Below are 27306 nucleotides of genomic sequence, written 5' to 3'. Positions count from 1 at the left end.
TAAGACAGTTGTTTTGTACCTGAGCAGCCTTTGATCAGGAAGGAAGGGGATTACACATGTACAGCTGAAAACTACAAAGGAAGATTAACAAAAGAACACTAATTAATACAATGCACACGAACGATTAACGAAAAGAACTTGGCCATGAACCCTCTTCTCACAAATTGTAAATATCACTAAGCATGCATGCTCTAGTACCGAATCAATTAACACAATAATTTTCAGTAAATACACAACAAAAGTCACTTCTTCTCCAGCAGAATTATTGGAAGCAATGCAAAATTACACATCAAGACAGCCGCCCATACCTCATCAAATATCCTTATGTAACGCATGCTCTAGTGTCCTGTGTTAGAGCAGGAAAACAATATTATCTTCACAACATAATGTGTAGTATCCTTATTGTTTCACTCAACATCTTCCCTTGAGAGATGTAAGAAAATCATAAATTATCTAATTACTACTGAAAGTAAAATGTAGAATAGACACAGAATCATCCCATGCCCATTACTTTTATATGTATCGTAACTGAGTGATTGAAACTTACTAGCTACCAAGAGTAAAAAAATTGCCGATACTTACTCTCGCCTTGAGAGGAAAAGATACTTCTTTCTTTTGTTCTGTATCAAACCACAACATTTAAACTCTACGAAGAATGTCAACGCTCCTCTAAAGATTCCATCACTGCCAATGGCATATACCTGCAACACAGGAAATATTTGTAGATGATAGGTCTATGGACAGAAACAATGATGCATCATAATATTCAGATTGTTTAGCAAATTAAACTTAAAAACATTTATAATAGACATTTCTCTCTAGTAATCACTTCTTATACGTACATGGGTGTTATAATGGCAGTATGGACTATGCAACCTTCTACATAATTTAATCGCAAAAAGAGTTAGAGAAGCAAGATGGCGTCTCTCTAGTGGAATAAGAACCGATAATCAAGGGCTCCCTAAAAATGGATCTTCAGCTTGGACTGGGTACCTTTTCTACTCATTAATTGAGCAAATGCAACATATGTGTCTTTGTTTAAACCCTTGTCCTTACTGAACAGCACAAGAACAAAACCATAACAGGTGGTTTTAGCTTGAGTGGGTAATATAATTTTCTGAATACAAAAGCAGAAAACATGATGGAAATATTAGATAAGTGCTTACATGGTGTCAATCAGTAGGAGAAACATGTTTGTCGTCACCAATACTGGCACAAAACATAGCACCGTCGGAGAAACATGTATGTCGTCTCAATCTGAATGAAGTATATTTTTCATCTCCCAGTCAACATTCATGCCAAAAGAATCATGCAAAGAGCAACTGAATGTAATACAGAAAAATCATTTGTTGATTCCTTATTTCGCTGCATCATCATAAAAGGAAACAAGCAAATGCATGTTAGCATTCAACCTAGCATATAATTAGAATGTCGGGATGTAAGGAATAAAATTTCTGCACTTTATCGTGGCAATATAACTCAACAAAAAGAAGTACTACAGAAACAATTAAGAACTATAAAATGATTTTCTTGACCTTTAGGTAAAGTAAGGAATAGGTAAGGCAAAGCCCGGAAATTTCTTACAAAGCAGCTATTTCTCCATTAGTTAACGCAGGTCTGATCGGAGACTGAGCAAAAGTAGAGGATCCGTAACTTTGTTCTATCTGTACAGGAGAGACACCAATGGACTTCAGTGAAAACCCATATCAGTTCTAGACTTCAGTGTTAGATAAGGAAAAAAATAACAGCGGAAAGCAGTAAAGCAAGACAAATCAGCTACTTTTAAAGCAGTAAAGCGGAAGGAAAGAAATCGCTCATTTACCTTGTTGTCCAGCACTTTTTTACTGCTATTATATATTGGAACCAGGGTAAGAGTACAACATGTAGATGCAAGATTCTCAGTTCCTACCCTTCTTTTAGCTCTTCAATTCCCATGGAACTGAAAGTAGCTACTGCAGATAGGTACAATTGTACAATGAAAAATGTTCTTACCTTGCAACTGAAATTAGCCCTTCCAATTCCACCATGGAAAAATGAAAAACTGACACACAGATAGGTATGATATTCCATAACCCATATCAGTTCTACTAATTAAATTAGCTTACCTTAATTTGGAAGCCTTCCTGGACGCAGATAGGACAAATGTGCTTTCTTCACAACAGAGTTTACAGGTCAGAAGCTGTGCCTTCATACAAATTACAAAGTAGAACAAGAAGTGATTACTTACTGAGACACAGTAGCACCCCTCCCCCTCCTTTGTGAATCTCCAGGCTATTCTAATCACAAAGTAGAACAAGATTAAAGAAATTAAGATATGACTGCTTGCTCGATGTTGTTGATTGCTTGCTGGATGTTGTTACACCTAATTCACCCCAAACTTTGGCACAATCCAAATTTATTGTTCAAAATTGTCTACAGTTGGGTAGATCATCTCAACAGAGGCAGGGCGCGACGGCAGAGATGGGGAACGGCGACAGTTGTCGTAGGGCTTACCCGTGCGGGGGAAAGAGCGGTGAAGGTGGGAGAATGGCCGCGTCGGATGCAGAGGTGGCGAATGGCAGAGATGGCCTCTCCGTCCGTGCGAGAGACCGGAAGAGAGGCACGGACGTCGTGGCATTGTTCGTAATCCTCTATATCTAAGTAGAGTCAACCCACTAGCCTATTTTTCTCAACATGCAGCCTATCCACATCAGCAATCAATCATGTCAACGATTTGTGCCACGCCAGCAACCCGCATTATTCCCACAAGCCACGACCGTTCTATTCCGGCTGCATTCCCGTGTCGGCCCGAGCAATCTCCAGTTGCATACATGTGTCGTCCTGACTCCCGCACCGGAACGTGCAGCCCGGCCAGCGTGAATCCATCCATTGGCGCTGCCCCCCCCCCTCCCTGCCCACGGCCTCCCCTCCCTCCCGCACCTCCCTGGCGGCTCATCTTCCCCATTAACAATGCGTCAATGCCACTATCTCCTCCGCTGCCGCGTCCCACCATCGTCCATCGTATATGCAATTTGCCAGGCGTGCTCTTCATATTCCCGAGCAAAAATCGTCTTTACACATCCGATCGAGTGAGATCTCATCAGCCCCTGGTAATTCATCCCCTCCTCTTCTCCATAGTCATGACTTTTAGATGCCTCGATGTAGTCCACGGCATTCCAGCCGACGACGCGCTCGACGTAGTTGGAGTTGGACTGTTGGACCCTTGCTTCCTGGCGGACTGCGACTCCACACTCATCCGCCGGGATGGAGCTGTCTAGCATCATGCGCACAAAGAGCACAGGGCATTTTTCTTTTGACGACACCGTGGACTCTGGCCGTGAGCAGGTGAGTACCCTGCGTCTTATCCCTTATGTTAATTAATTCCCTTTCCTTCCAATTGCTAAGCAGATGCATTGTTGCCTCACTAGCCTGTGCTTCACCAGGAGATTTTGCATCCTCCCCCAGCCCGTGAAATCTTGATGGAGTGATTATGAACTAAAATATCCGGAAGATTTTTGAGGTGCATGTTGATTTCCCCGGCCATGATTTGGTTTGTAATTTTTTATTTATTAAGATTAAGATTGACCCCAAGTTTTATGCTTCATACCTGATTTGCCTTTTCTTTATTAGTTCTTTTCATTTGTGAAAAGAACTAATAAATGTTTTAGGTGTCCAGACTCCAGACCATATATTTCATGTTTTAGGTGTGCTTTGTCTCTCCTATCATATGGCCATAACACAAATTTGGACATTTCCATACAGATAATGAATGCCTCTTTGAATTCAATATAAGCCAACCTTACAGCTGAGGTGACGCCAGGAATGCTATATTAGTGCTAGACGTTGCTGTAAGTTGGTATAAAAACATGCTCCGTCAACATTTCAACTGCTTATAATATTCTATATATCGGATCCTTAATTCATGTCTTATTTGTTTGTTTCTTATGCAATGCATGCATTTCTTCAAATATGTTATAAAATATTAAAATGTGAAAAGTCCCGCCGCAACGCGCGGGGTATCATCTAGTTTTCTCGAGTTTGACGTACGACGGACGTACGAGACTGGAGATTAAGGAATAATAAAGATAATTGCGGAAAAAGACACATTATCATAAAGGTTCACCAAAAGTATAAATTATCTTAAACACAATAAAGTTACATTAATATTCCGTAACCACTAGATGACCATTACCACTATCAGAACGAGCCGATGATGTGTTGCTATCGCTACTGCTCTATCGGGACCGACCTAACCTTATCGATGACAACGGAGAAGTTTTCGTGCACGCGACACTAAGGATAGTGTTGCCATCCACCGAGCGTCTCCTCCATGAGGACTACACCCCACCGATATGTCGTGGCCACATCCCCGCCGGTCGAGGATGATGGAGGAGGAGAAGGCTGATGATCTATTGCAGAGAAGGGTGACTTTAACCTAGACAGCTATCCCTTTTGATGAAACTATTCCATTTGATTAACATGAATGGAGGAGGGAAAAACTTATGAAGCATTGGATTCTTACCGTCGAGTTGAACCTCGGTTTTGGACAATCGCTTGTAAATTTAAAGGGTTCAGTTTGGTCACTGCACTCATTTTTCATACGCGGGTTTTGATGACACGGTGTATTTTTGATTATTTTTTTCTGTCACTTGGACATCCATGTGAACGTAGAGCACAATAGAGGGTGATAGGCCGGTCTTTTATGTAAAAGATGGTTGCGCATGTGTCGGTCAAAATACGTCATGTGGAGCGGAACACGTATGGCAAATGAAAAGAGTGACCAAAGTGAATCTCCTCGTTTAGACAAGTGACCAAACTAAACTTTGCACTCAAGTTTAATGACAGAGTGCATTTTACTACGGATAGAATGTCTGAAAAGTAATATTTTTGAAATCTCGCACGGAACGAGGACTTTGGTGGTTTGGTTTGCGATCCAACATACATGAACACTCTCATTGCTCGATAATTCAAGTCATTCACTTGCGGATGCTACAGAAGGAGCGCAATTTACAATGCAGAAACGTCAATAAAAATTGCGAGAGACATTTGTAGGGATTTTACTCGAACAATACAAGTTTTAACAGCAAAATTTGAGGGGACGCTGCCCGCAAAGAGATTTCAAAAGGGAAGACGGCCGTACCAAGAACGCGTCTGGTTCTGCCCTTTCTTTACTTTGTCGGGGACCCCTAGCGGCGGCCAATGTTCCGTTTTCGTTCATGCGTGCGGCCTCGTTCGGCCCTCCCCCTATTCTTCCGGGTTTTTTTTTCTTTCTCTCAGCTACTTTCTCTGTGCAGTCCGCCGCCCTTGCAGACTCGCAGTCGCAGAAGCTATCCCGCTCCTCCCCCGCCTCCGCGAAACCCTCGAGAGGCTCCGCGCGTGAGCAACCCGCGGCAGCAGAAGCCATGGACTCGGCGTCGCTCCTGGAAGTGTTTCGCCGCGACCGCCGCCGCCTCCTGGGCTTCCTCCTTTCCGCCGGCGGCGGCCATGGCCGCGCAGTAGACCTCTCCCGCGTCGATCTCGACGCCGTCAGCACCGACTACGCCCTCGACTGCGTCGCCTCCGGTAAGGCAGCCCCCTGCCCCTCTATATGCGCGTTTACGGGTACGGGACTGCACGACCCGTGCGTGCGTGTGCTCAGGTGGAGCGTTTTAGAATTTGAATAAATCTGACGGTTGTCCGCGTGTATTTTAATTAAACCAGGTGCGCAGTTTGATGCCTCAGAGGCCACCAGGAGGTACTTTGACGACAGGAGGTACCCGATCATGGTATGGGTGAACTGACCACTCGAAATTTCCTGTAAATTTCAGCTCGAAAATTGATCCGGTTACTTGTTTCATATATAATTGCCATGATTACGCAGTGAGTAGTGTACTATCAGAAATGCTTGGGACCAGGTGGGAGGGCAGGAGTTTAAAGCGATTATAATGTTTACCCCCTGTTGATAGTCATGCATTTAAAATGTGTGTGCTCACAACGACAATAACATTAAGGAACCATAGTTCGACGCTTTTAACTTCTAAGCCTATGAGATCTCCACTGAATGTATATGAGTTAAGCTCTTGCTGAAGTTGAATGAAAGTTAAGAAGCCTTGCTGAAGCCAAATGGAAGCATCAGACTAGATAGTGCCAATATTTGTACACTCATACATGGAATCTATTCTCAGTTCTAAGCAGCATGTTAGTATGTTACTGCAGTTATTTAATCAGACTAGTCCTTGATCTGAACACAACTGTTTTTGCCAGATTTAAGCAGTACCATGTCAACCTCCCCCCCCCCCCACCCCACCCCACCCCTGATTGTCTGTACACTCTGTAATCATATCTCCCTGATCTCATTGTTGCTGATTTTCCCCTATGCTTTCGAGGTTTATGTCTACCATGCAAGACTTTATTTAAATATCTTGCATCTATAGTTGTGCAGGGTTTCACCATCATCATGAGAAATGTTCTGTAAAAGCTGTGATCAGCTCTCTAAAAGTGCAATTCTGCACATTGCTGTCTGACATGTCTTTAAGTATCAATAAATTTCTGGTTGCCAAAAAAATTTAAAAATAATAAATTATCCTTTTTTTTATAACTGAGAAATAACTATTTCTAAGTCGCCTGAGCTATAGATGTACAAAATTATAAAAATAAACCTATTACACCTTGATCTTCAACCCACGATTTCAATGCTGGTAGTTAAATACTCCCTCCGATCCTAAATTGTTGTCGAAATATTACATGTATCTAGACGCTTTTTACGAACGGATGCATCCATATTTGGACAAATTTGAGTCAAGAATTTAGATCAGAGGGAGTACTAGTTTATTTAGTCCATGAAGTACTGCCTTGTAACTTGCTGTAATTTTGATGATTTTACCATTATACAGATGGGCTCGCCATCAAGGAACTCATATTTTCTTCTTTCAAGGCCAGAAGTCTCTGGTTCCCCTCCAAAGAAAGTAGCACCAGATGTTCGACCCCAACCAGCTGCAAAAGAGAACTCAAGTAAACCAACAAAACCTAGCGATTCTTTTAGAGTGGCGGTTAACATTCCAGAAGCATCCTATGGTACGAAGGATGCTAGTTTCGCAGATATGTGTCCTGAGCAAGTAAAGAAAATGGATATTCTTTCTCTAGGTTTACCTAGATTAAGCACAGGTAGATAATTGTGCATGCTTCAATATGCTTTTCTTTTTCTTTATATATAGGTCCGCTGAAGCTTTAATAGATAAAGGCTCTCTTGCTCAGTTTTTCCATCCTCTTTATGGAGGATTACCTAATTTGTTGTCCTGAACTGATTGTGTACTTTGTATTAACTCTTTAAGAACTGTCTGATGATGATCTAAGAGAAACAGCTTATGAGGTCCTTATTGCTTCTCTATTTATCAGGTAACTCACACATAAACTTGTCTATGTGGTTGTTTTCGTACATGCATGTGTGTATATTTATTTATAACTTATTGTTCTGTTCTCTTAATGATATGTAACCAACAGTGGAAAAGTGTACTTCGAAGAGAAGAGAGAAAAGAAGCCTAAATTCTTGAAGGGTCTAAGGTCAAAGACTGACGGATCTAATTCATCACCCCAGATGGAAAACTATTACACCCACCATCTTGATTTGATCCGAGTACAAATGGAGGCAAGGTCCTTCACCAATTTCTGCACTATTCAGTATTTTTGTTAGTTTAACTAGAACACTTTCGCTATCTGATTTTTGGAAATACATGGCAACAGTAGCAAGATTCTTTATTCTCACATGATGCCAAATGCATATGGTCTCCTTTCATTTCGTGTTTATTGTTGCTGAGGACTGCATACCGCATAATGATCAGAGACCGATCAGACTGCTCAAGAACCCCTTTTTTTATCACCCCCATTGAAACACCATTTTCTTCTCATTCTTCTGCACTCTAAATTTTCTGATGGTACTCTAAGGATAAAAGGTTCTAGACTTCTAGCTAAGAAGTTCGTTCTTTTTGGTCATTGGTGATTTTGAGCTTCATTTTCTTTCTATTTCTCTTGATTATTATGCTAGAGAATAATGTGGACATTGGAGAGACCTCATTATATAAAGAATTCTTTCAGGTATCAGAATCTATGGATACATTGTCTAAGAGAGCTTTAAGACAGAGTAGTTTGAAGATGGTGCAAGGACAACTTGATGTGCCTTCCATATCATTACAACTCTTAAGTTCTGTTGGCAAATTTGATTTCCCAACAGAAAGATTGCGTGTACAATGGCAGCGAAGACAGGCAAGCATATTTAATTGTTTCCCTCTGAAGCATGTGCGCTTATTCTAACTACCTTCACAATTCTGCTATCCAGGCAAATGTTCTAGAAGAGTTACTTATCTTCTCAGCATCTCGAGAGTACAGTATGAGTGAAACATTGCTGATAGTTCTTGCTAAGCTAAAAGATACAGAGGTAAGCATATTTTGTTTTGCTGAATGTACTAGTGTCTCAGAAGCAACATCAATTGCATAATCCATCTCTTCAAATTGGGCTTAGTCTTGATATTGACTTTTTATGTTTGCATCTGGAACTATTCCAGGACTGGGTTGTAAGTGTTCCTGATGGGCGTATTGAGGTCTTGACTATCATTGAAAGATTCAACACAAAACTATCTGCAGCTCCAAAGAAGTTCGGCCTAAAAGACGAGACCTACCATTGGACTCAGAGCTATCATTTTAATTCTAGGCTATATGAGAAACTTCTTTGCAGTGTGTTTGATATTCTTGAAGATGGACAACTTGTAGAGGTTTGTTTTTCTTTTCTCTCTCTCTCTCTCTCTCTCTCTCTCTGGATGTCAACATATCCTTGCCGATCCCCTTTTTAAAAAATTCCTTGCTTTTATTGTATAGCTCAATTTTTCTTGGACGGCAATGTGGCATTAATTCAAAGATTGCATCTTGAGTTCCTGACAGTGTTATTTTCTCTGACTACCAGGAGGCTGATGAAATACTGGAAACAGTGAAGCTGACCTGGCCAATATTGGGCATTACACAGCAGTTGCATGACATCCTTTATGCTTGGGTGCTTTTCCAGAAGGTCTGTTTTTTATATTTATTGGAATCATATCTGCTGCCCTTTTCAGAATGACAGCATTCTGAATGGATAGGTATTCTGAATGGATAGGTTCTTCATCATGGCCTCTTCATTCCCCTTTGTAGAACTACCTACATTTTAATACTGTTTTGTATGGGGCAATAGGCAATAGGGATTGCTTATCTATTACAGAGTAGTTACCACTCCCTCTGATCCATAATAAGTCTCAGATTTTGTACTAACTTAGTACAAAGTTGTACCAAGTCTGAGACACTTATTATGGATCGGAGGGAGTAGCATCTTTGATGCTACGGACATATGTTATTTGAGACTTTCTTTTGAACAAAAGGAGTTACAGTTCAATTGATTGTCTTGTGAATGATTTTTTTTTTGCTTTTTTAGTTTGTTTAATTCATGTCTTACATCCTTCCCTTTAATTTTTCAAAATGTAATTCTTGATAAGAGCATTTTTTTAGTGTTAGTTCTATGTCGGTGATGCAAGACTGATTCATATGTTTTTCCCATCCAGTTTATTCAAACTGGGGAAAATCTTCTACTAAAACAGATAGGCCTTCAGATACAGAAACTTCAATTACATAGCGATGTTAAAGAAGTAGAGCTGTATATAAACAGCTTTATTTGTTCTGTCGAAGGATGTGGCAGCAACAGGTCTCTAAATTTGGTCGACTGTGCCCTTCTTAAAATAAACATGTGGTGCCGCAGACAACTGGAGAATTATCACTTGTACTTCAGTCAGGTTGGTCATCTCCCTTGTTTGGATCCTTATATATTTCTGCTGAGGAGTTTTTTGTCCATCAAACCATCGACTTATGTCCAGATGTGTCTTCATGCTCTAGCATGCTGATTGTAAAAGCTACAGATGCAAATTATGTCAGTTAGCTATTGCTAGGTAGTATATTACATGCAAGATGGGTTGATGCTGGTAGCCTAGGCCATTTCTATTTCCTTCTAGATGCACTCTTTGGCTCAGGTTGTGTTAAAAGGACTTAAGGTTAACATGACTGTCTTGTGAGTTATGATTTGGTAAATGTTCATATCCATGCCTGCGTCAGACCCAGCAGGTAGCTGCAACCTGCAAGTATAGTTCCTTCAGTTATAGCCATATTCTGTTGCATTTCTTGTTACTGTAGAGGCATAAGGGCAGAAAACTTGAGACAGTTGCTGATGTAGGCTGGTCTTCCGTTATTATTTGTCTCGTGACCTTAGAAAGCGATGTGCGAGTGTTAGTGGTACATTATGGAATCTAGATAATCACACAATAATGAAAGGGAAATCTAGTGTAAACTGAGAAAGAGGGGGCTTATTGATTTTGTTTGCATGAGTTAATTGAAGTTACCTTGCATAAATCAATTTCAACATTGATTTAATTCTGTTTGCATTTCTTGTTTAAAAGGGTAATTTTTTTAACATAGAGAAAGAACAGATTATCCCTTCAGATTCTATTACCAGAAACCAATCTCCAAAATGGTTACAATGTCGCCACAAGTTTTCTCATAAAAGCTTCTTAATCTTGCCTCTCTGTAACAGGCTAACTGTTCAATCTTCAAGAGCATGCTGAACTTGGTATTACTTTCAGCAGCAAACCTCACTGATGGTGAAGAAGAGAGCATGGTTAGATTTTTTTATATTTGTGCTACAGTAGTTCTATAATATACATCATTTGTCGAAAAGTTATTATGTTTTTGAGATTTACTTCCTTCAAAAATGGTGTAGCCCTCATTCCTGAAGGAATAAAGGTGATTAATCAGGAACTGAGCCTAGCTCTAGAATCAGGGTGCCTCTTATTCTTAATACCTAGTTTCTTGAGTCGAGAGCATATCTGCTGCATCCTTCCCTTATGATGCTTAAAGAAGTGGAGATGATATCTGAATAATGTTAGACTGTTAGTACACCACATGATTTGTCATTCCACTTGGTTCCCTCAAGATATAGTAAGGGTTGCCAAAGCTTCTTTCAGTGGTCCTAGTTTCATCATGATTTTCCTTTGTGCAGCCTGGCACATTTGGAAGCAGAGGAATAGCTTTATCTTTGATAGGTCTCCTCCCTCCTTGTCTAGTTGGTTTGCTGGTTTCAAGCAAGAGCTGTTCCTATTGAGTCATAGAATTAAGGAGAACCATAGGTCCATCTTGTTGGCCTGGTTGGAGTCTCTTGTCATTCCTTCTTAGTGTGAGGTTTTAGTCTGGTGTGTCCTTGTGTTCGGGGGTTCTCCCCCCCTGTATATTTGTATATTTGTACATTCTGTATTTTTCTATTAATAAAATTATACTGTCGGAGCCTCTCCTACAGTTTTACTGAAAAAAAAAACTTGGTTCCCTCAATTAAACACACCAGTTTACAAAATATCAAAGTGATATAGCCTGTTCGTCCTGACATGTAATGACGATAATTGAAACGTAAGCTCCATGTTGTCCCTGGAATCGGGAAATTGTCATGAAGGAAATGCTTAGAACCTAGAACTAACAGTCTTTTGACTATTCACGATTAGTCTATGAGTCATTATATGGCTTCGACATCGATCATTGTTTACAGCAGCCCAAACTTTTGTGAAATGATCATTCCCCATTAAAAATCATTTCCTTAAAAATCGATATGTAGTAGATTACACGTTTTCTTTATATGCCTAGATCTAGCTCAAGTTACAACCTACAGAATCTGAGAGGTTAGGAAACAAAAAAGGTTATTTCACTTGGATCAGATTGTTCATCAGTAATGTTTATACTTGGATCAGATTGTTGCTATTGTAGTCAATGTTTAGTAAGGATGCAATTTGGATATAGGTCATCACTCTGAAGGCCTGAATTGATCTTTCCTGTTGTAAAATCCATCAAACTCTTTTGTCGGTGTTAATGCACACAAACACAAGGGTTCCTTTTTTATCAGTTTGATCTCTCTGTGACATTCTGCGTAAAAATCTCTTTGAATATTTTTGGGCTCCCTCAGTTACTTTGTCACGTGCTTGGGGAATTTGGGAATTAGAGGAAGATCGCAGGAAGTAAGGGTGCTCTACAGGAGGATGAGGCTTGTAACCTCGTCGCCCCGTGGCAGGGAATTGGGGCGCCCAGGGCGCAGGGGAAGATAGGGTTTGGGTTTTTGATTGCTTGCTTTATTGTTTGACTAGGGGGGACTATAAATAGCCCTTACAAACTTGGGGATCAAGCTAGACTCTTACAGAATTGGAATAGGACTCCTAATCAGATTGGAAACAGTAGGGAAAACCTTCTACGGGACGAAACCTTTCTATCTTCAATCTGGACTCTTAATTACTCAAATTAACTAAGCTGACCCAGACGTTGGGTCCTTCTCTGCCCTAGGTGGCCGGCGCCTATACGTGCGCCCCCACATGACATACTTCTTTCGTGTTGGATGTTGGCATTCTCTTGTTCTCCGTCCTGGGTCATCCACTCATCCAAACAAGGCCTCATTGAGAAATTTGGCTCCACTAAAATGTTGGAATACTCCAATTTCTCTCATGAGATTGCCTTCAGAGTGCAATGCTTTGATCTGTTTTATATTGATTTCAGCTCATTGAGATCCCGCTTAGCAGTACACCAGAATCCACATTGATCCATATACTTGTTGTCAGATCCATTCAAGCTGCATACAAGCATGTGAGTTAAACCATCTCAGTGTCCACTATCGAAGTGATACATTTGATTAAAAATGGTTATTTTTAAGTATTTCATATTTTCCTTTTGCTTCATTAGGCCCTAAGTTCAGCAGATGGCCAATCAAAAGAAGACTTTAAGCATCCATTGATTTTGCTTGCAAGTGAGCTAAAGCTGTTAGTGGAGAAAGAGTGCGCTGCATTCAGCCCAATACTTAACAAATATTATCCTGAAGCTGGAAGAGTAGCGCTAACTGTATTTCACCTACTGTATGGCCAACAACTGGTTAGTCAACTCCCTTCTCTAGCTCATAGTATATGATATGTTTATTGTGGCCATTTGTTATGATGCTTACTACTACTGTTGTGTTAAGGAGCTGTTCTTGGAAAGGGCAGATCATTCGGAAAGATTTAAAGAGATCCTGGGAGCATCGAACAATTTTGAGCTCTGTATAGCTCAGAAGCTTTACTCGATGTACGGAGAAGCTGTTGGGTCTTCATTGTCCAACTTTCTAAAACCATACATGGTAAATGAATGAAGATGTCCTGTATGCTCATGAATGACACGTAATATTTCAACGTGTGCTTTATTTTGAATGAAGATGTCCTGTATGCTCATGAATGACACGTAATATTTCAATGTTTAGGCTTTTCTTTGATGCAGTGAGTATTAAATAATCTTCTCCTCCTACCCCCGCCATGGAATATCTTGTATAATTTGTTCTGCTAATTTAATATTGCTCCAAGTATTATACTATTATGTGCTTGATGGTGCCTAAGTAACACAGAATTATGAAAGCCAGTGGTTTGATGCGCTACTAACTTATAACTTATATTACATTGTGCCTCAAATAATCAGACATAGTCTCTAGTTGCCAAGCTATCCTGATTTTAGATGACCTGCTATTTCTCCGGACACAAAATCATCTTGATGCAATGTCTTCCCAAGTAATTTGCTTAGAGGAGGGGATTTGTCCATTCGTAACTGTGAAATTAATCTTATTCCATTATGAAGATTTAAGAGATTTAATTATACACAATTGATTTGTGCGTCACATGGGCACAAATTGCCTCCATTTAACTGTCCTAATACCTTGCAAGCAACTTTTTACAACATCGATCAGTTATTTTTACTTTTAGGGCAAACGTCAAAGTGCATAAATGAGCAGTCTTGTTCAATATCACTTGGCTTTCTCTTATTTGGTTTATAGCCAAATGTATTGGTATGCTATTTTGCATTTCCATGGGCACATGCATATCGAACTAAATATCATTTTGAAATTTAAAACAGATAGATCGGTTTTCTTCACCCGTCATTCTTCAATGGCTGCATGCTCAACATGAGAATGTTTTGGAGTGGACAAAACGTACTATTGAGATTGAGGTTTGTTACTCTGTGCAAAGATAACTGCTAGCACATTTAATGAATACGTAGCTAGTTATGCTCGAACATCCTGAATCTGTATTCTTTCTTTGCATTGATGCTCACATGGAAGATAGGGAAATTTCTATATAAATTTTGGTATAAGCTGGAGTGATTGTGTCATGGCAATACATCCCTAGAGGGGCGCTGCTCTCATTATCCAAATAAGGGATGATATCCCAGTAGTATCTCCTAAATTAGTTAGGCAAGAGATAAGATGCGAATATTTAGATATTGTTTGTTAGGAAAGTAGAGATTTGTTTCTTGCATGTCAAGTCGAGTCTTCCCTACAAAAGCCCCCCTGTAATCGTTATGGGGCAAGTCAAGAATAAATCAATCTAGTTATCCCCCTGCACTTGAGGTGCGGCTATCTTCATGGATCTGCCGCGCCTCTTGGGTCCAGGGTCACCTCGTACAAGCCCTAAAGCCATTATCCTCCATGTCATGAACCTAGCTCATGACAGATTATATATCTATACCTACTAGTATTGTCTGGTGCAAATTTGATCATATTTATTTTTGTTGACATATCGTTCTTGCAGCAACGCAATGGCTAGCTCAATGCATTTGCGATGTTAATTTGGCACTTACAGTCTGCACTTTTGTAGTCAGGTGGAATCTTGCCCAAAGAAAGAATACATATTGACCTGCATTTATTCTGCAGCATAATTACAATTAAGTACAACAATTGATCAACATAGGTGGGTAGCTCTTTTAATAGAGAAATTTGACAAAATGCCACACCTTTCTTTGCCTTAGACAAAATAGCACACCTTAACGAAACACCATCTTTTGATTTATTTTTTCAGCCATTTTTTTGACTTGGGCCCACCTGACTTGTTTTTTTGGACGAAAATAACGCTGCCAATGTAGATTCCTGGCTGTATTGATAGAATGAGAGAAACAGGAGGTGCAAGCAGTCGGGCAGGGAGGGAGAGGTCGCCACTGCCGCCGCCAGACGAGCCCACAGCCGCCACCGTTGTTCCTGCCGCCGCCGCTGCCGCTCTTCCCCATGCAAGTCTGTCCCGCCTCGTGTCATCTTTTTTCATGTGCTTCCCTGCTGCCCTCTCTCTAATGTGATCCCCGGCTGGAACCCTAGATAGTGGATGATGGATGAGGGTGAAGCAGCAGAAGGTCGAGGATGAGTTGCATGCACCATGGAGGCAGGGGCAGAAGGTCCTCAAGCCTTGATTTTTCGACCTAATTATTTGAGATTACTATTGACCTGAACCATGAGGAATAGTTAGGTACTTAGGTATAACAATCGATTATTTCAAAACTCTCTAATTGCGTAGGAAAGACGTTGCGGAGGGAATCTTCGTGGAGTTGCGGGTCACCATTTATAAATTAACCGTTAGAGTTCGTTGATTTGTCGTGAGGCTTGACGATGGCGGTGAGCGTCAATTTGACAACCACGATTTGGAGTTTCAGATCACATTAGAGGTTTTTCAGTTGAAAAATTGGTACAAATGATTGGCTCCAAAATAGTTTGTGGTGCTAGGAGCCTAGGAAGGAGGTACAAATTTTCTGTTTGGACAAGCACTTTGGAATACTAGAGGATAAATACCTACTGGAAGATGCTAACAACAATTCATGATAGAAGGCAAGAGAAAGAATTGCTTGTTTTAGCTGAAGTTGTTGACATTGCAAATGGTGCAACCTTGTCATGTTCTGAAATTATACCCTCTAGTGTGATAATGGACAACATTGATTACTCAACTTCTGAGCCTGCGCAATCAAATGGTAGTAGTATCATGTGTTACCATGTTTGAAGATGTACAATCTGAAGGACCAACTCATAAACTTATCAACAACTCCTATTGGTGATGACACAGTTGCTCCTGTAGGAGAGTAAAGCATCTGTGTGATACTTGGAATTCAAGATGATGATGTTAAGAACTAAATGACCCCTCTCGAGTTGCTATGTGTAATGTTGATGCCGAGTTACTTAGTAAGGGAGCAATGCCAGTTGATGACCAAGTTCTCGAGAAGCTAGAAATGTCGTATGATAGAGACCATCCAACGGTAGAGAGACAATCAATCTTTCCAACAATGAAAGATTGTAGGAGCCTAGGAGAGCTGTGAAGTAGTGGGCAATGCATGAAGAATTTCCCATTACTTTTCAACCCCTCTACAACCTTTCATTGTTGGAAAGATGTATTTTCTCTCTACTGTTGGATGGTCCCTATCATATGAAATTCTGGCTCCTCGGAATTTGGTCATCAACTGGCATTGCTTCCTCGGCAAATAACTCAACATCAACACTACACGCAGCAGCTGGAGCGGGGTCATTTAGTTCTTGAGCATCATCATCTTGAAGTCCAAGTATCACACACATGTTTTCCTCTTCTATAGGAGCTACCACATCAGCACCAATAGGAGTCTTGATTGTTGACCAATCTATGCGAGTTGTTCCTTAAGATTGTACATCTTCCAACATGGTAACACATGATGCAATACTACCATTTGATTGCCTAGGCTTAGGAGTTGAGCAATCAATGTTAACATGTTGTCCATTACACTAGAGGGTATAGTTTCACAATATGACAATGTTGCACCATTTGCAATGTCAAAAACTTTAGCTAAAACAAGCAATTCTTTCTCTAGCCATCTATCATGAATTGCTGTCAACATCTTCAATCAGGTGTTTATCCTCTCTAGTGTTCTGAAGTGCTTTTCCAAACAGAATTTTTTTACCACGTGCGTAACACCCCAAACTATTTTGGAGCCAAACGTTTGTAGTGCCAATTTTTCAACCAAAAAACCTCTAATGTTCATTTGAAACTACAAATTGTGGCTGTCAAATTGACGCTCACTGCCATCGTCGGGCCTCACAACAAATCGACAACCTAACAGTTAATTTATAAATGGTGACCCGCAACTCCTTGACATCTTCCCTACGCAATAAGGGAGTTTTAAAATAATCGATTTTTAGACCTAAGTACCTAACTATCGCTCATGGTTCAGGTCAACAATAATCACACATAGTTAGGTCAAAAAACTAACCCTCGAGGACCTTCTGCCCAGCCTCCATGGTGCATGCAAGTCCTCCTCGACCTTCTGCTGCTGCACCCTTATCCACCATCTAGGGTTCCAGTTGGGGATCACGTGAGAGAGAGAGGGCAGCAGGGAAGCACATGAAAAAAGAAGAACCAAGTGGGACAGACCTGGATGCGGGAGAGGCGGTGGCGCAAGTGATGACCTATCCCTCCCTGCCCGACTACTTCCGCCTCCTGTTTCTCTCGTTGATCGATACAGCCAGGAAGATGCATTGATCGATCTAAATTGACAGGGGCAGTTTTGTCCAAAAAAATGTGACGGGTGGACCCAAGTCAAAAAAAATATCTGAAAAAATCAAATCAAAAGATGGTGTTTTGTGAAGGTGTGAGGGAAAGATGTGCTATTTTGTCCAAGGCAAAGAAAAGTGTGGTTTTTGAAATTTCTCCTTCTAATAAAATTGTCATGGTAGTTGGTATGTTTCCAGCAAAACTGAACTGGTGCTACTTATGCTGTTAACACCACCTGTAACTAGCACTGCCCACTGTCCGGCTCAATAAGATAACCGTAGCCCATACGACATTCTTTAGTTGGCCACTTCAAAATTTTCTTTGTTGGATATGTGTTTACCAGTCAACTCTTGAATTTTGCTCATGCATCATACATCTTTTTCTGTTTGCGTTATATGTATTTTTATGGCTCTCTTAAATGTCCAACACAAACTGTTCATGAGGGCTGCTTGCTTCATCTGTGGTCCACAGGATTGGGAGCCTCTGTCATCTCATCAGAAACAAGCAACATCTATGGTTGAAGTCTTCCGGATTGTAGAGGAGGTCAGCCTTTTCTTTTAATTAGTTCATTAACCACTGTATGTTACATTCCTCAAGGAAAAGAAAAAGAAGAAGAAATAACACTTGCTTTAAAGTGGCATGGTGCAATTTTCATTAGTAAACATGGTGATTACTTGTGGTGCCATTTGATCTTAATGCAATCTAAATATCTGGAAGTTCAGTATGAAGGCAGAACCTTCCATCTACATCTTTCACTCACTGCAAAATTTATAAAAAATCTCATTGCAGTTCGACTACAAGCTCGCATTTTGTCCTACCTTAAAAAAACTCGCATGTTTTCCTTAATTGTTAATAGGGCCCCTTGTTAATATCTAAATATTTAATCATTGATGTTATATTTGCTGGGGGTTTATCTGCTTATGTGATAATTTTATGTGCAGACCATTGATCAGTTTTTTAACTCAAGTCTACCTTTGGATACTGTCCACTTGCGAAGTCTACTTATAGGAATCACTAGCAGCCTTCGAGTCTATTTGCTTCACATCGAAAGCCAACAAGGTATGCCTTAGGTTTGGTAACCGTCGATGCCGTATCTCTCTCTATAATTATCCTCTTTATTAATATACATATACTGCCGGAGTCTCTCCTGCAGTTCATTTGTTAAGTAATCATTCCTTCTTCATCTGTTCTTTCTGTACTGCAGTTCCTAGAGCTACCCTGCTTCCTACTGCGCCAGTCTTGACACGTTATGCGGAATCAATTAATCCATTTGCAAGAAGGAAACTTATTGAGCCTACAATTTGTGAAGAAAAGGTGTCCAATCAATTGAAAAAATTGACCGTGGCAAAATTATGTGTGAAACTCAACACCCTCCAGGTGAGTAATTTGATTGACACCCCCATCCCTAACTGTTCTTTCAGCAACATATCTGTTATCTGCATGTTGCAGATGCTTGATGTATAGTTAAGTCTGAAACAAAGTACAGCTCTACTGCTCTAGCTTGACGGTCAGATTATAAAGGCTGTTATGGTCATAGAGTGAAAGGTTTATTTTAATAAACTTGCATCCCACAGAAGCCTACTGTGCTCATTATGCTATTCTGCGATTACCAATTACTAGTGTATCTGTACTACTAGTTACATAACACATATTGAGAAGGTTATTGTATACCTCGTTTGATGCACTAGATTTTCTCAAAATAATAATACTTTATGCGCCATCAAAGAGTGTGTTAATTAAATATAAGCAAGTTCTAGTAATGCATTATAGCTTAATATATGAAAAAGCTTCGTTCAGTCTTTTTTGTCAAATTGATTTGTCTGTTTCAATACCATCAGTACGAGCCTCACCAACTATTGTACTATGGCTGCCGGAAGCCCGGAACCACCACAACTTGGGAATAAAATTTCTTGGTTCACTCTCCGTGTTACTACAACTGCAAAATGATAGAATTATCTTTGTGACCGAAATAAGAATTCAAAATGGTTCAACTATTTTACTTGATTGCTTATGAATATGTTGAGATACCATGCTGATATGGTTAAGCTCACTCCACGAGGCGAGGGATAGGTTGGCAAGAGAGAAAGAGGAAATTGAATAACAAGAGACGCTAACTTAGCGCAATAAGCTTTCTTACTCTAAATCAGTTTGGTGGGTATACCGGCACCTTTGTACGAGACAAGGTGGATCTTGTTTAGGGATGGCAGCAAATTGAGCCAGGTACTCATGGGTAATGTACCTGTCGAGCGTGGGCGCCGAGGTCTTACTCCCCCCAATCCATTCATATCCCCGGGTGCGCATGGTGGCCGATCTTGCCCTGTGGATGCCCATGGGTACCTGAATTGAATTTTAGTTAATATACACCTTCCGTCCCATAATTCTTGTCGAAATATTACATGTATCTAGATGCTTTTTAGTAATAGGTACATCCATTTTTGGGCAAATAGCTTCCGCCGCTCCGCAATTCTGACACATTTCTGCAAGCCCACTTCATGATAGGTTAAAGAATCAAGAGACACTGGCCTCGTAGGAGCTCCACACTAGCAGTTAGCAGCTCACTGCCCACGTCCTATGATAGCATGCATTGGGGAGGTTGTATCTTAACTCCTACCATGCACTAAGAGACAACACCTAAGAGATAATGCATTGGGAGAGGCCTAATAGAACTGCCAGGTGAGTGCCCAGCTGGCGTAAGGCGTAAGCCATTGAGCATTAATTCTTATTGACCAGAGCGGAAGGTAATTATTAAGTTCTCTTAAATATCATACCCTGTTACAGATATTAACAGAATCGATAAGGTTGTTTCCTGGTCTCCACGGGGCCTCATGGATGCACAGGTATCCATGGAGTTTGAGCACGAATACACATTATGCCCCATGGGGTGACTGTTGCAGTCAGGTGTCGAGTGCATTGATGGGTTCGGGAGAGCCTTACCTTCCGGAAACACCCTTTTGCCATCCCTATACTGTTATGGAATGGTTTCACAAAAGTTCTATACTCCCTCCAATCCATATTAATTGTCTCAAATTTGCCCAAATATGGACGTATCTATGCCTAAAAGCCTCTAGATACATGTAATATTTCGGCAACTAATATCGATCGGAGGGAGTAATTATATTTTTTGCAAGCATTTTACTCTACCAAACCTGGCACGTTGCCACCCTCTATCTTGTTCTGGAATGGTTTCACAGACGTTCTGTAATTATATTACCTGTTAGCATTTTTAATCTTCTACATATTCTAGATAAATAGATATCAGTTCCATTATTCCTATCAAAACATGTATTATTGTTAGTGTCAGTTTTCTTATGATCATTGTTCCCCAATGCTGCAGTACATTAGGGATCAACTTGATAGCATAGAAGAGGGCATCAAACAATCCTGGGTCCATGTCCAGTCAGGTAATCCATCCTCTAAGGTCTAGTTTTGGTTGCTGTACTGTGCAGTAGAAAATCTAATAAGTATAGGAATCCGTATTAGTTCTATACTTCTAGTAAAGTTTTGTTGTTATAGCTCCAGAAAAGATGCTTGCAACTAACTAGTTGTTCAAAACTAGAGAAATATAAGTGTTTCAAGATCCACTGAAATACAAAACAAGTTTGTCGTTCTGCATGTTTCTTAGCACGCTGTTGTTATTCAATGTATTGGTTGAATAGATGGAAACAGCCTGATTCTGGTGGTTTATGTCATCTGCCCTGTAACTCCTAAATACTAATCACTCGACCAAAACTTGGCTGGTTGGTGTCTAGCAAAAAAGGAAAAAGACTACCCCAGAACACAAACTTGCTGGTTTTCTAGTTGTCAAATAAAAGTTGTGAGATGGCATGCCTTGTGAAAGGGTGGATTAATATTTAGTGTTAATGAAATCACACCATCATCAGGGAATCCTTGGATTCATGGTTACCATTGGTTTCCAACGAGGATTTACAAGGTTTAAGCTTGAGCCTAAAACTAAACGAAGCTCAGGACTGTTGGGCTGCTCTATAGGAACTTCATATGACACGGACTTTTTAGACTGTTCTGCACCGTAAGCAAGAGTTCGAGTTATTGTTTATATCTGGAGTTTACAAAGCTTAGTGTTATGGATGTTAAATCATGCATGACTAGTATTTGTTCTTTTACTTTAATTGTAGCTGTGAAATTGATATGCTACTTGTCTTATATGACTAGTGAAGTAGTTTTCTCGAAATTTTTGTCACTGTAACAATAAATCGATTGATGAGTTGGAGTTTATGGATGATAAATTATGCATGACCAGTCTTTGTCCATGTACTTCTTGTTGCAGCTATGGGGCTGTTAGACTACTTGTCTTATATGACTAGTGAAGGAGTTACTTCAAAAAAATTGAAGCCATCGGATGAATTGATTGATGAATTATTTACAATATTCGATGATGTGCGAAGGACTGCAGTGAATACAACTGACACAATCTTGAACTTCATTGGTGAGCTATTAAGCTTCCACATATTTTGCGCTCTTCACTCTTTTGTGTTTGAATAACTTTAACCAAGCATATTTAAGCATAGACTCTAGTCAACTGTTTTCAGTCATGAATTTTATTAGACGGGCAAGCTGTTAGAAACTTTGTGCTTTGCTAAACTCTTAAACTCCTTGTTCGTTTTGTAGAGTTTTGTAATTTACTACTAGTACATCTGGCTAATTACCGTAATAAGGGCCAATCAGCATGGCTGAAGGGAGAAGTAGGGATACATCTCGTATAAATAAAAATAGATAGATAAGCACACTAGCAGTTGCCCCCTCTGTTTTCACTGTACCTGTCCCTGGCCTTGGAAACTCTTTTTCGCGTCCCTCTGTTTTCTATATCTGTCCCTGGCCTCGGGAAACTCTTTTCTGGTATATCTGTCCATTGAGGGAATCAAGAGTTCAGTTGTTGCAATGTTTCCACTTTCCACTTTATACCCATGTTAATTGCTTCAGGAATTGCTAAATGGTTGTAGTATGATATCTAAGTTGTGTTGCATTCTTCTTAGATTTAGTGATTTCTTGCTCTGTGCGCATGGTGGTCTGAGGACAAACATAGTGAAACAGAGGGAGTATTTCATGGAATTGGGTCATGCTTTCTTATATCAGATGGACACACTACTAATCTATCTGGTGAGAGCAAGTATGGTATCATTCCATCAAATATTACTTCAATTTTGAGCCACCTAGTTATCCACGTGGGTAACAGATCGTGAAACCTCAAGTCCTGAAGATGACCTGACTAATAGTGTCAGAGCCACATGTACCAGAACCCTTTCCAGCCTTCAAACACTTGCGGAACTCAACTTCTATTGGAACAATGTATGTACCAACCCTCTCAAACAAAAATATATGTACCACCCAAGAATTCCATCTAAACATAGGATGATTTTTCAGATCTTTCCCATCAAACTTGCTCCCAAGATAACTAATCCCTAAGCATATCCACCGCACTCTAATATTGTCGACCTCTCTACTGTAGGGGGGCTCTTTGTATGTTTCCTCCTTGTATTGTGTATACATATTGCCCCACTGGGAATGGGACATATATACAACTAGATCATGGAACTGCACTTAAGTTTGATCAAGACGTGTTTTGATAGCTATACAACATTTGTTTGATCATTCACCACCAAAAAAAATTTGTTTCATGGAATTCATGTGTTTATTCATTAGTTGTACCAAACTAATTTTCGCTTTAAATGTTTAAGGAACAATAATCTTTCACTCTTCTGTTTTTTTGCATTTCTTGAAATTTTTGGAAGAAACATTATCTCGATATGGATTACATGAGTTGCCAGAGTAATACTTTGCAGGAACAAGGGCTGTGTTCTGCGATATGAGGGAGTCGCTTCTTTTCTCCTTGTACCGTACTAGCGTTGCAGGTGCACGCATGGAGATTTTTATCCCTACAATTGATCAGGCAGTGAATCCAGACTTGGGATACTTAGTTACCTACATGTTTAGTTGGTAAACATTTCCTGCTTTTAGCTTTATTAATTGATGAGCTCGAGATATGTTGCAGGTTCTTGATCAGGTATGTGATCTAATAGTTGATGTGTTAAGAGACCAAGTTGTGCTGAAAGTTTTTCAAGCTTGCATGGTATATATTTCTATCTTTATATGCTGTCAAAGATGTGTTTTTTAAGATCTCTTATTTATCAAAGTAAAAGGTGTTCAAATTTCAAACTTTTACTTTAATTAGGAAGGATTCATTTGGGTCGTACTGGATGGAGGTCCATCCCGCGCATTTTTGGAGACAGATGTGGACTTGATGAAAGATGATCTGGCTATGCTCAAGGTGAACAAATAAGACAACCAATGTGTGTTGTTCTTACCGTGAGTTAAATAGAAACAAGAATCTTGCAACACGTCTAGCATATCATTTCAGGAAGTTTGACACCTTGGTGTAACTTGATACCTGATAGTGATTAGAGATTTCTTTGTTGTAACTGTTAAAATGTTTCTCCTAGGATCTCTTTATAGCAGAAGGCCAAGGTTTACCATCAGATGTAATTGAAAAGGAGGCTAAGCTAGCTCAGCAGATCTTAGACCTCTATGTGCTAAAGGTCCGGTGCTCTTTTTCTTAAATTTTATGGAAGAAATTGCTATGTGGTTACTCGGTAACTAACTAAATGAAAGTTATCCTCTTCTGTTTTTCAGGCTGATACTATTATTGATTTGCTGATGAAAGCAAGTGAACATATGTCCCACCATCTTGAACCTCCAACTGCTCGAAGAATAGATGTACATGATGTCCACACCCTTCTTCGAGTTTTGTGCCATAAAAAGGATAGTGCTGCCTCTACATTTTTGAAAATCCAATACCATCTTCCTAGGTCTTCAGGTGAGACAAAATTAATTATGCTCCTCAGCAGCAATAAAGCAGATGTTTCTTCACCTTCAGTGTTATGCTGTGCTGAAGAGTCACATTTATCTTACATAATCACACACACAAACGCACTGGTCTATCTTACATAATCACAGCTTATGTGTTTCTAGTAGCATGTGCACTTCACCTTCAGTGTTATACTGTGCTGAAGAGTCACATTTATTTCAGTTTCCCTTCTCCATTCATGCAGATTATGACGATGTTCCTGTGAAGGATGTGTCCTCTAGAGTACCTATATTATTTTCAGACATGCTGAATAGAAGTACTTCATTCAATTGGTCGGAAACTGGACAGCAGAGTTTTAGGATTATGAAGAAGAAACTGCAAGAAGCTAATTGGCAGTGAAACACGTCTTTGTTAGACAAATCTGCTGAGTTTGTACATATCCTCTGCAGTAAGGAACAGGTATGTGAACCAAAAAAATAATATCTAAAATCGCATAGCACATGGATACATGCAAATAGATGTTATCTTTTTATTGTCAACAGTAGAGCTGAACCTAATGTTCATTTTATCTTTTATTGCCTTCACATATTGCAATTGAATGAACCTTTCGGAACTCTGAACTTAATATCCTGACTAAGCATGGACCTTAAATGATTTATGTTTATGTTTTCATTACTAACTGTAAGTTAGAGATTTTGAGCATTGATTTACACGGGTTCGTTCCCGTGGAGCCCCTATCCATTAGCTATTTATTCCGATGTGTCTCAAGGCTCATAAACTTTGCAGATCTCCTGGTTCCAATGGAGACAAAGCAAATTACTATGCTTACACAGCTGCAAAGGATGGGAGTATATGCTACTACCTCATTTGATGTCACCTGACATTAAGCAACATATGAAGATGCGAAGAAGCTTTAATCGGTGACTTGAGGAGTAGGCAGAACTGGACTTCTACCTGAGATCAACATGATCCAGCTAAAGAGATGAAAATTTGCCCTGGCAAGGAAAGAAGCATTGCAGGTAAGCTATTCCCACTAGTACCACCAAAACTACAATGGATGTGCCATGAAAAAGCGAAAGGGAAGCTACTCCCTTTTCTGTCTAGCAGGATCTTCGTTCTGAAAATACTTGTCTCTTTTCTATCCTGCAGGATATATTTTTCTAATAGTAGTGTTATGTCTTGGTCTTTCCAAAAATCCAGCTACCACCTGCCAGAGCATAATTCTGCCACCTGTGCACAACTGAAACTCTGCTCAGATATATGCACATACCTTTGGTATCACAGGTTCTATACGTTCTCCGAAGGAATCCGGCAGGTACCGCCCGAGAGTATTTTGGTTTTGTCTAAATAGAACTGCTTGAATTTGCATTCACTAGCCGCCATGTTATCTTCTGCTTTGTGTAGCACTTCATGGGGAGCGACAACCGGCTCCGTTCATGTGAACATGATTGGAATTTGGAAAAAGAAGGGGTGGCGATTTGACACCAATCTTCTAAATATTGTATATCACCTTGAAAGTGGTGGATTCGTACAGATCAGCCAGTATAGCCCCGTACATAGTCCTAGTTGAGAAGGAATTTCTTAACAAAAAGTATCAAAAAGAAATATCTACATCAAAATTTGAAATCAATTAGTGTTTCCCGAACGATGCACATATACACTTTTGTTATGTAGGTACAATAGGAGATGTGCCGCTAAACTAAAAGGTTGGGACTTGTTGAATGGCTCAATTAGCGTTTCCATTTCTTTCTTACACAAAACTGTACTCCATCCGATCTATGACAAATGTCGGCGATTTAGTATGAAGTTAGTATAATTTTGTACTAAATTCCTAACACTTATTACGGATCAGAGAGCGCAGGTAACTTGGAATTATATACTTGTTGTACACCATGTGTTGCCAGAGCAAAAAAACTGAACATTTTTCCCTGATACGTGTATGTATGCTAATGGAAGTGGCTACGGTGTCGTACGTCACCAGATATAAATCCATGCTGTTGTCCAATGAACTGAAGCGAACCCGGTATGAACCAAGATCCGCTGGCTGCTCTTACGGAAATCCTGTACAGTTCTACCCTCATGTAGTATTGTAGTGGTACAACAATGTATTTTTTCTTTAAGGGAAAGATGGGCCTTCTATTGCAATAAAATGTTCCGAGAATTACAAAGATCGGCCGGCTTGTACACGACAGAATCCGGCAAAGAGTTTAACAGAAAACCCGAGCCCCTGTTTCTACCCAATTGTGCCAAGTTATGCGCAATATCATTTGCAGTTCGTGCAACTTTAAGCACCCTAAACTCACTGAAGGTTTCCAGTCTACGTTTGATCTCTTTCAGTATGAAGCACCACATTGAACGATCATGGTTATCTGCATCCAGTCCTGAGACCACGGTCTGGTGGTCGCTCTCTAGGATTACCTTCATGTTAACGTCTGCACACATCGCTTCAATGCCATGTAGACAAGCGTGTGCTTCAGCCTTGTCCGCCGATGAGCATCTGGGACCATGGCCCCAAGCAGACGCCAGGACTTGGCCAGAGTATGAACGGAGGACGCCTCTCCATTTTCAACAAAGAAGCCAGCGTCAACATTTAGTTTAACCCAGTCCCTCATCAGGTGGCTGCCAACAAACACCGGCTGCAACCATTCTCGACTTACCAAGCTGGTTCTGGCACGAGCTGGAGCTCCCCGCAGTAAGCATCCGCTGCTGCACCTTGTCCCCGTAGTACTGAGAGTGCAGCTAACCTGAGCTTTGTCACCCGCATTGATATTGTCCAGAGCTATCACGTAGTTGGAGATAAAACTTGCAGAAGTTTTCACACTAGCAGTCCCATCACCAAAGATTGCATTATTTCACATGTGCCACGCCCTGCACCACAGCAACATGAGAAATTGTCGTGTCTTCGCATCAACAGCATCCAGCAAGATCAAAACCCAATCATTTCCGCTGCAGCGGAGATTCGCCTCAGCGGGAAGCTTCCATTCTCTTCTCATTCTCTGACGGAGTGCCCGAGCCTTTGTGCACATCATAACTGCATGATAACTGCTCTCCGTCTCTCTGTCACAAATGGTGCAAGTCGGAAGTGTTTTCTTGAGGCGCACGCTACGGAGCTCCTGAACCGCCAAAGAGTCCGTTGCCAAC

General features: G+C 40.4%; 1 protein-coding gene, 1 long non-coding RNA gene and 1 other non-coding gene across 10 annotated transcripts; 2 read left to right on the top strand and 1 right to left on the bottom strand.

The window, feature by feature from the left end:
* Nucleotides 1–318: 318 nt before the first annotated feature.
* On the bottom strand, nucleotides 319–1941 carry LOC104585405. Of its 3 annotated transcripts, XR_002961275.1 has the most exons (5): nucleotides 1823–1941; nucleotides 1585–1664; nucleotides 1167–1257; nucleotides 583–701; nucleotides 324–423 (listed from the first exon to the last, which is right to left on the bottom strand). It is a non-coding gene; the product is annotated as an uncharacterized LOC104585405 (long non-coding RNA). The 3 variants fall into 3 exon arrangements; XR_733209.3 differs by having other exon boundaries at nucleotides 319–346; nucleotides 1585–1939; XR_733210.3 differs by having other exon boundaries at nucleotides 1585–1939.
* Nucleotides 1942–5214: 3273 nt separating this feature from the next.
* Nucleotides 5215–26094, top strand: LOC100837541. 6 transcript variants are annotated; one of them, XM_024455698.1, is made up of 29 exons: nucleotides 5215–5541; nucleotides 5680–5744; nucleotides 6852–7122; nucleotides 7290–7353; nucleotides 7459–7603; nucleotides 8050–8217; nucleotides 8291–8389; nucleotides 8517–8723; nucleotides 8912–9013; nucleotides 9540–9767; nucleotides 10559–10642; nucleotides 12553–12639; nucleotides 12736–12921; nucleotides 13010–13162; nucleotides 13927–14019; nucleotides 17817–17888; nucleotides 18287–18404; nucleotides 18550–18722; nucleotides 20680–20746; nucleotides 21631–21789; nucleotides 23144–23250; nucleotides 23353–23430; nucleotides 23537–23628; nucleotides 23801–23896; nucleotides 23991–24174; nucleotides 24410–24624; nucleotides 24952–25184; nucleotides 25315–25480; nucleotides 25570–26094. In XM_024455698.1, the coding sequence occupies exons 1-23, from the start codon at nucleotides 5382–5384 to the stop codon at nucleotides 23600–23602; spliced, it is 2952 nt and encodes a 983-aa protein (XP_024311466.1). In that variant the 5' UTR covers nucleotides 5215–5381; the 3' UTR covers nucleotides 23603–23628; nucleotides 23801–23896; nucleotides 23991–24174; nucleotides 24410–24624; nucleotides 24952–25184; nucleotides 25315–25480; nucleotides 25570–26094. The 6 variants fall into 6 exon arrangements, with proteins under 6 accessions (XP_024311466.1, XP_024311467.1, XP_010240276.1 ...); XM_014896010.2 differs by having other exon boundaries at nucleotides 5219–5541; nucleotides 23533–23628; nucleotides 25366–25480; XM_014896009.2 differs by having other exon boundaries at nucleotides 5219–5541; nucleotides 23533–23628.
* Nucleotides 16013–16299, top strand: MIR7762 (microRNA MIR7762). The gene has a single exon (NR_127051.1). It is a non-coding gene; the product is annotated as a microRNA MIR7762 (primary transcript).
* Nucleotides 26095–27306: the final 1212 nt, after the last annotated feature.

This window comes from Brachypodium distachyon, chromosome 5, assembly GCF_000005505.3.
Source record: "Brachypodium distachyon strain Bd21 chromosome 5, Brachypodium_distachyon_v3.0, whole genome shotgun sequence".
NCBI lineage: Eukaryota > Viridiplantae > Streptophyta > Magnoliopsida > Poales > Poaceae > Brachypodium > Brachypodium distachyon.
The sequence above is the reverse complement of the archived record's forward strand: the minus strand, read 5'-3'. Positions and strand labels throughout refer to the sequence as shown.

What these genes read in the sequence shown, in the direction of transcription:
- LOC100837541 (XM_014896010.2), top strand. Translation starts at nt 5,382, where the DNA reads ATGGACTCGGCGTCGCTCCTGGAAGTGTTTCGCCGCGACCGCCGCCGC. An exon ending in ACAGGAGGTACCCGATCATG is followed by an intron (nt 5,745 to 6,851) that starts GTATGGGTGAAC and finishes ACCATTATACAG; the next exon opens with ATGGGCTCGCCATCAAGGAA. An exon ending in CTGGGTCCATGTCCAGTCAG is followed by an intron (nt 20,747 to 21,630) that starts GTAATCCATCCT and finishes TTCTTGTTGCAG; the next exon opens with CTATGGGGCTGTTAGACTAC.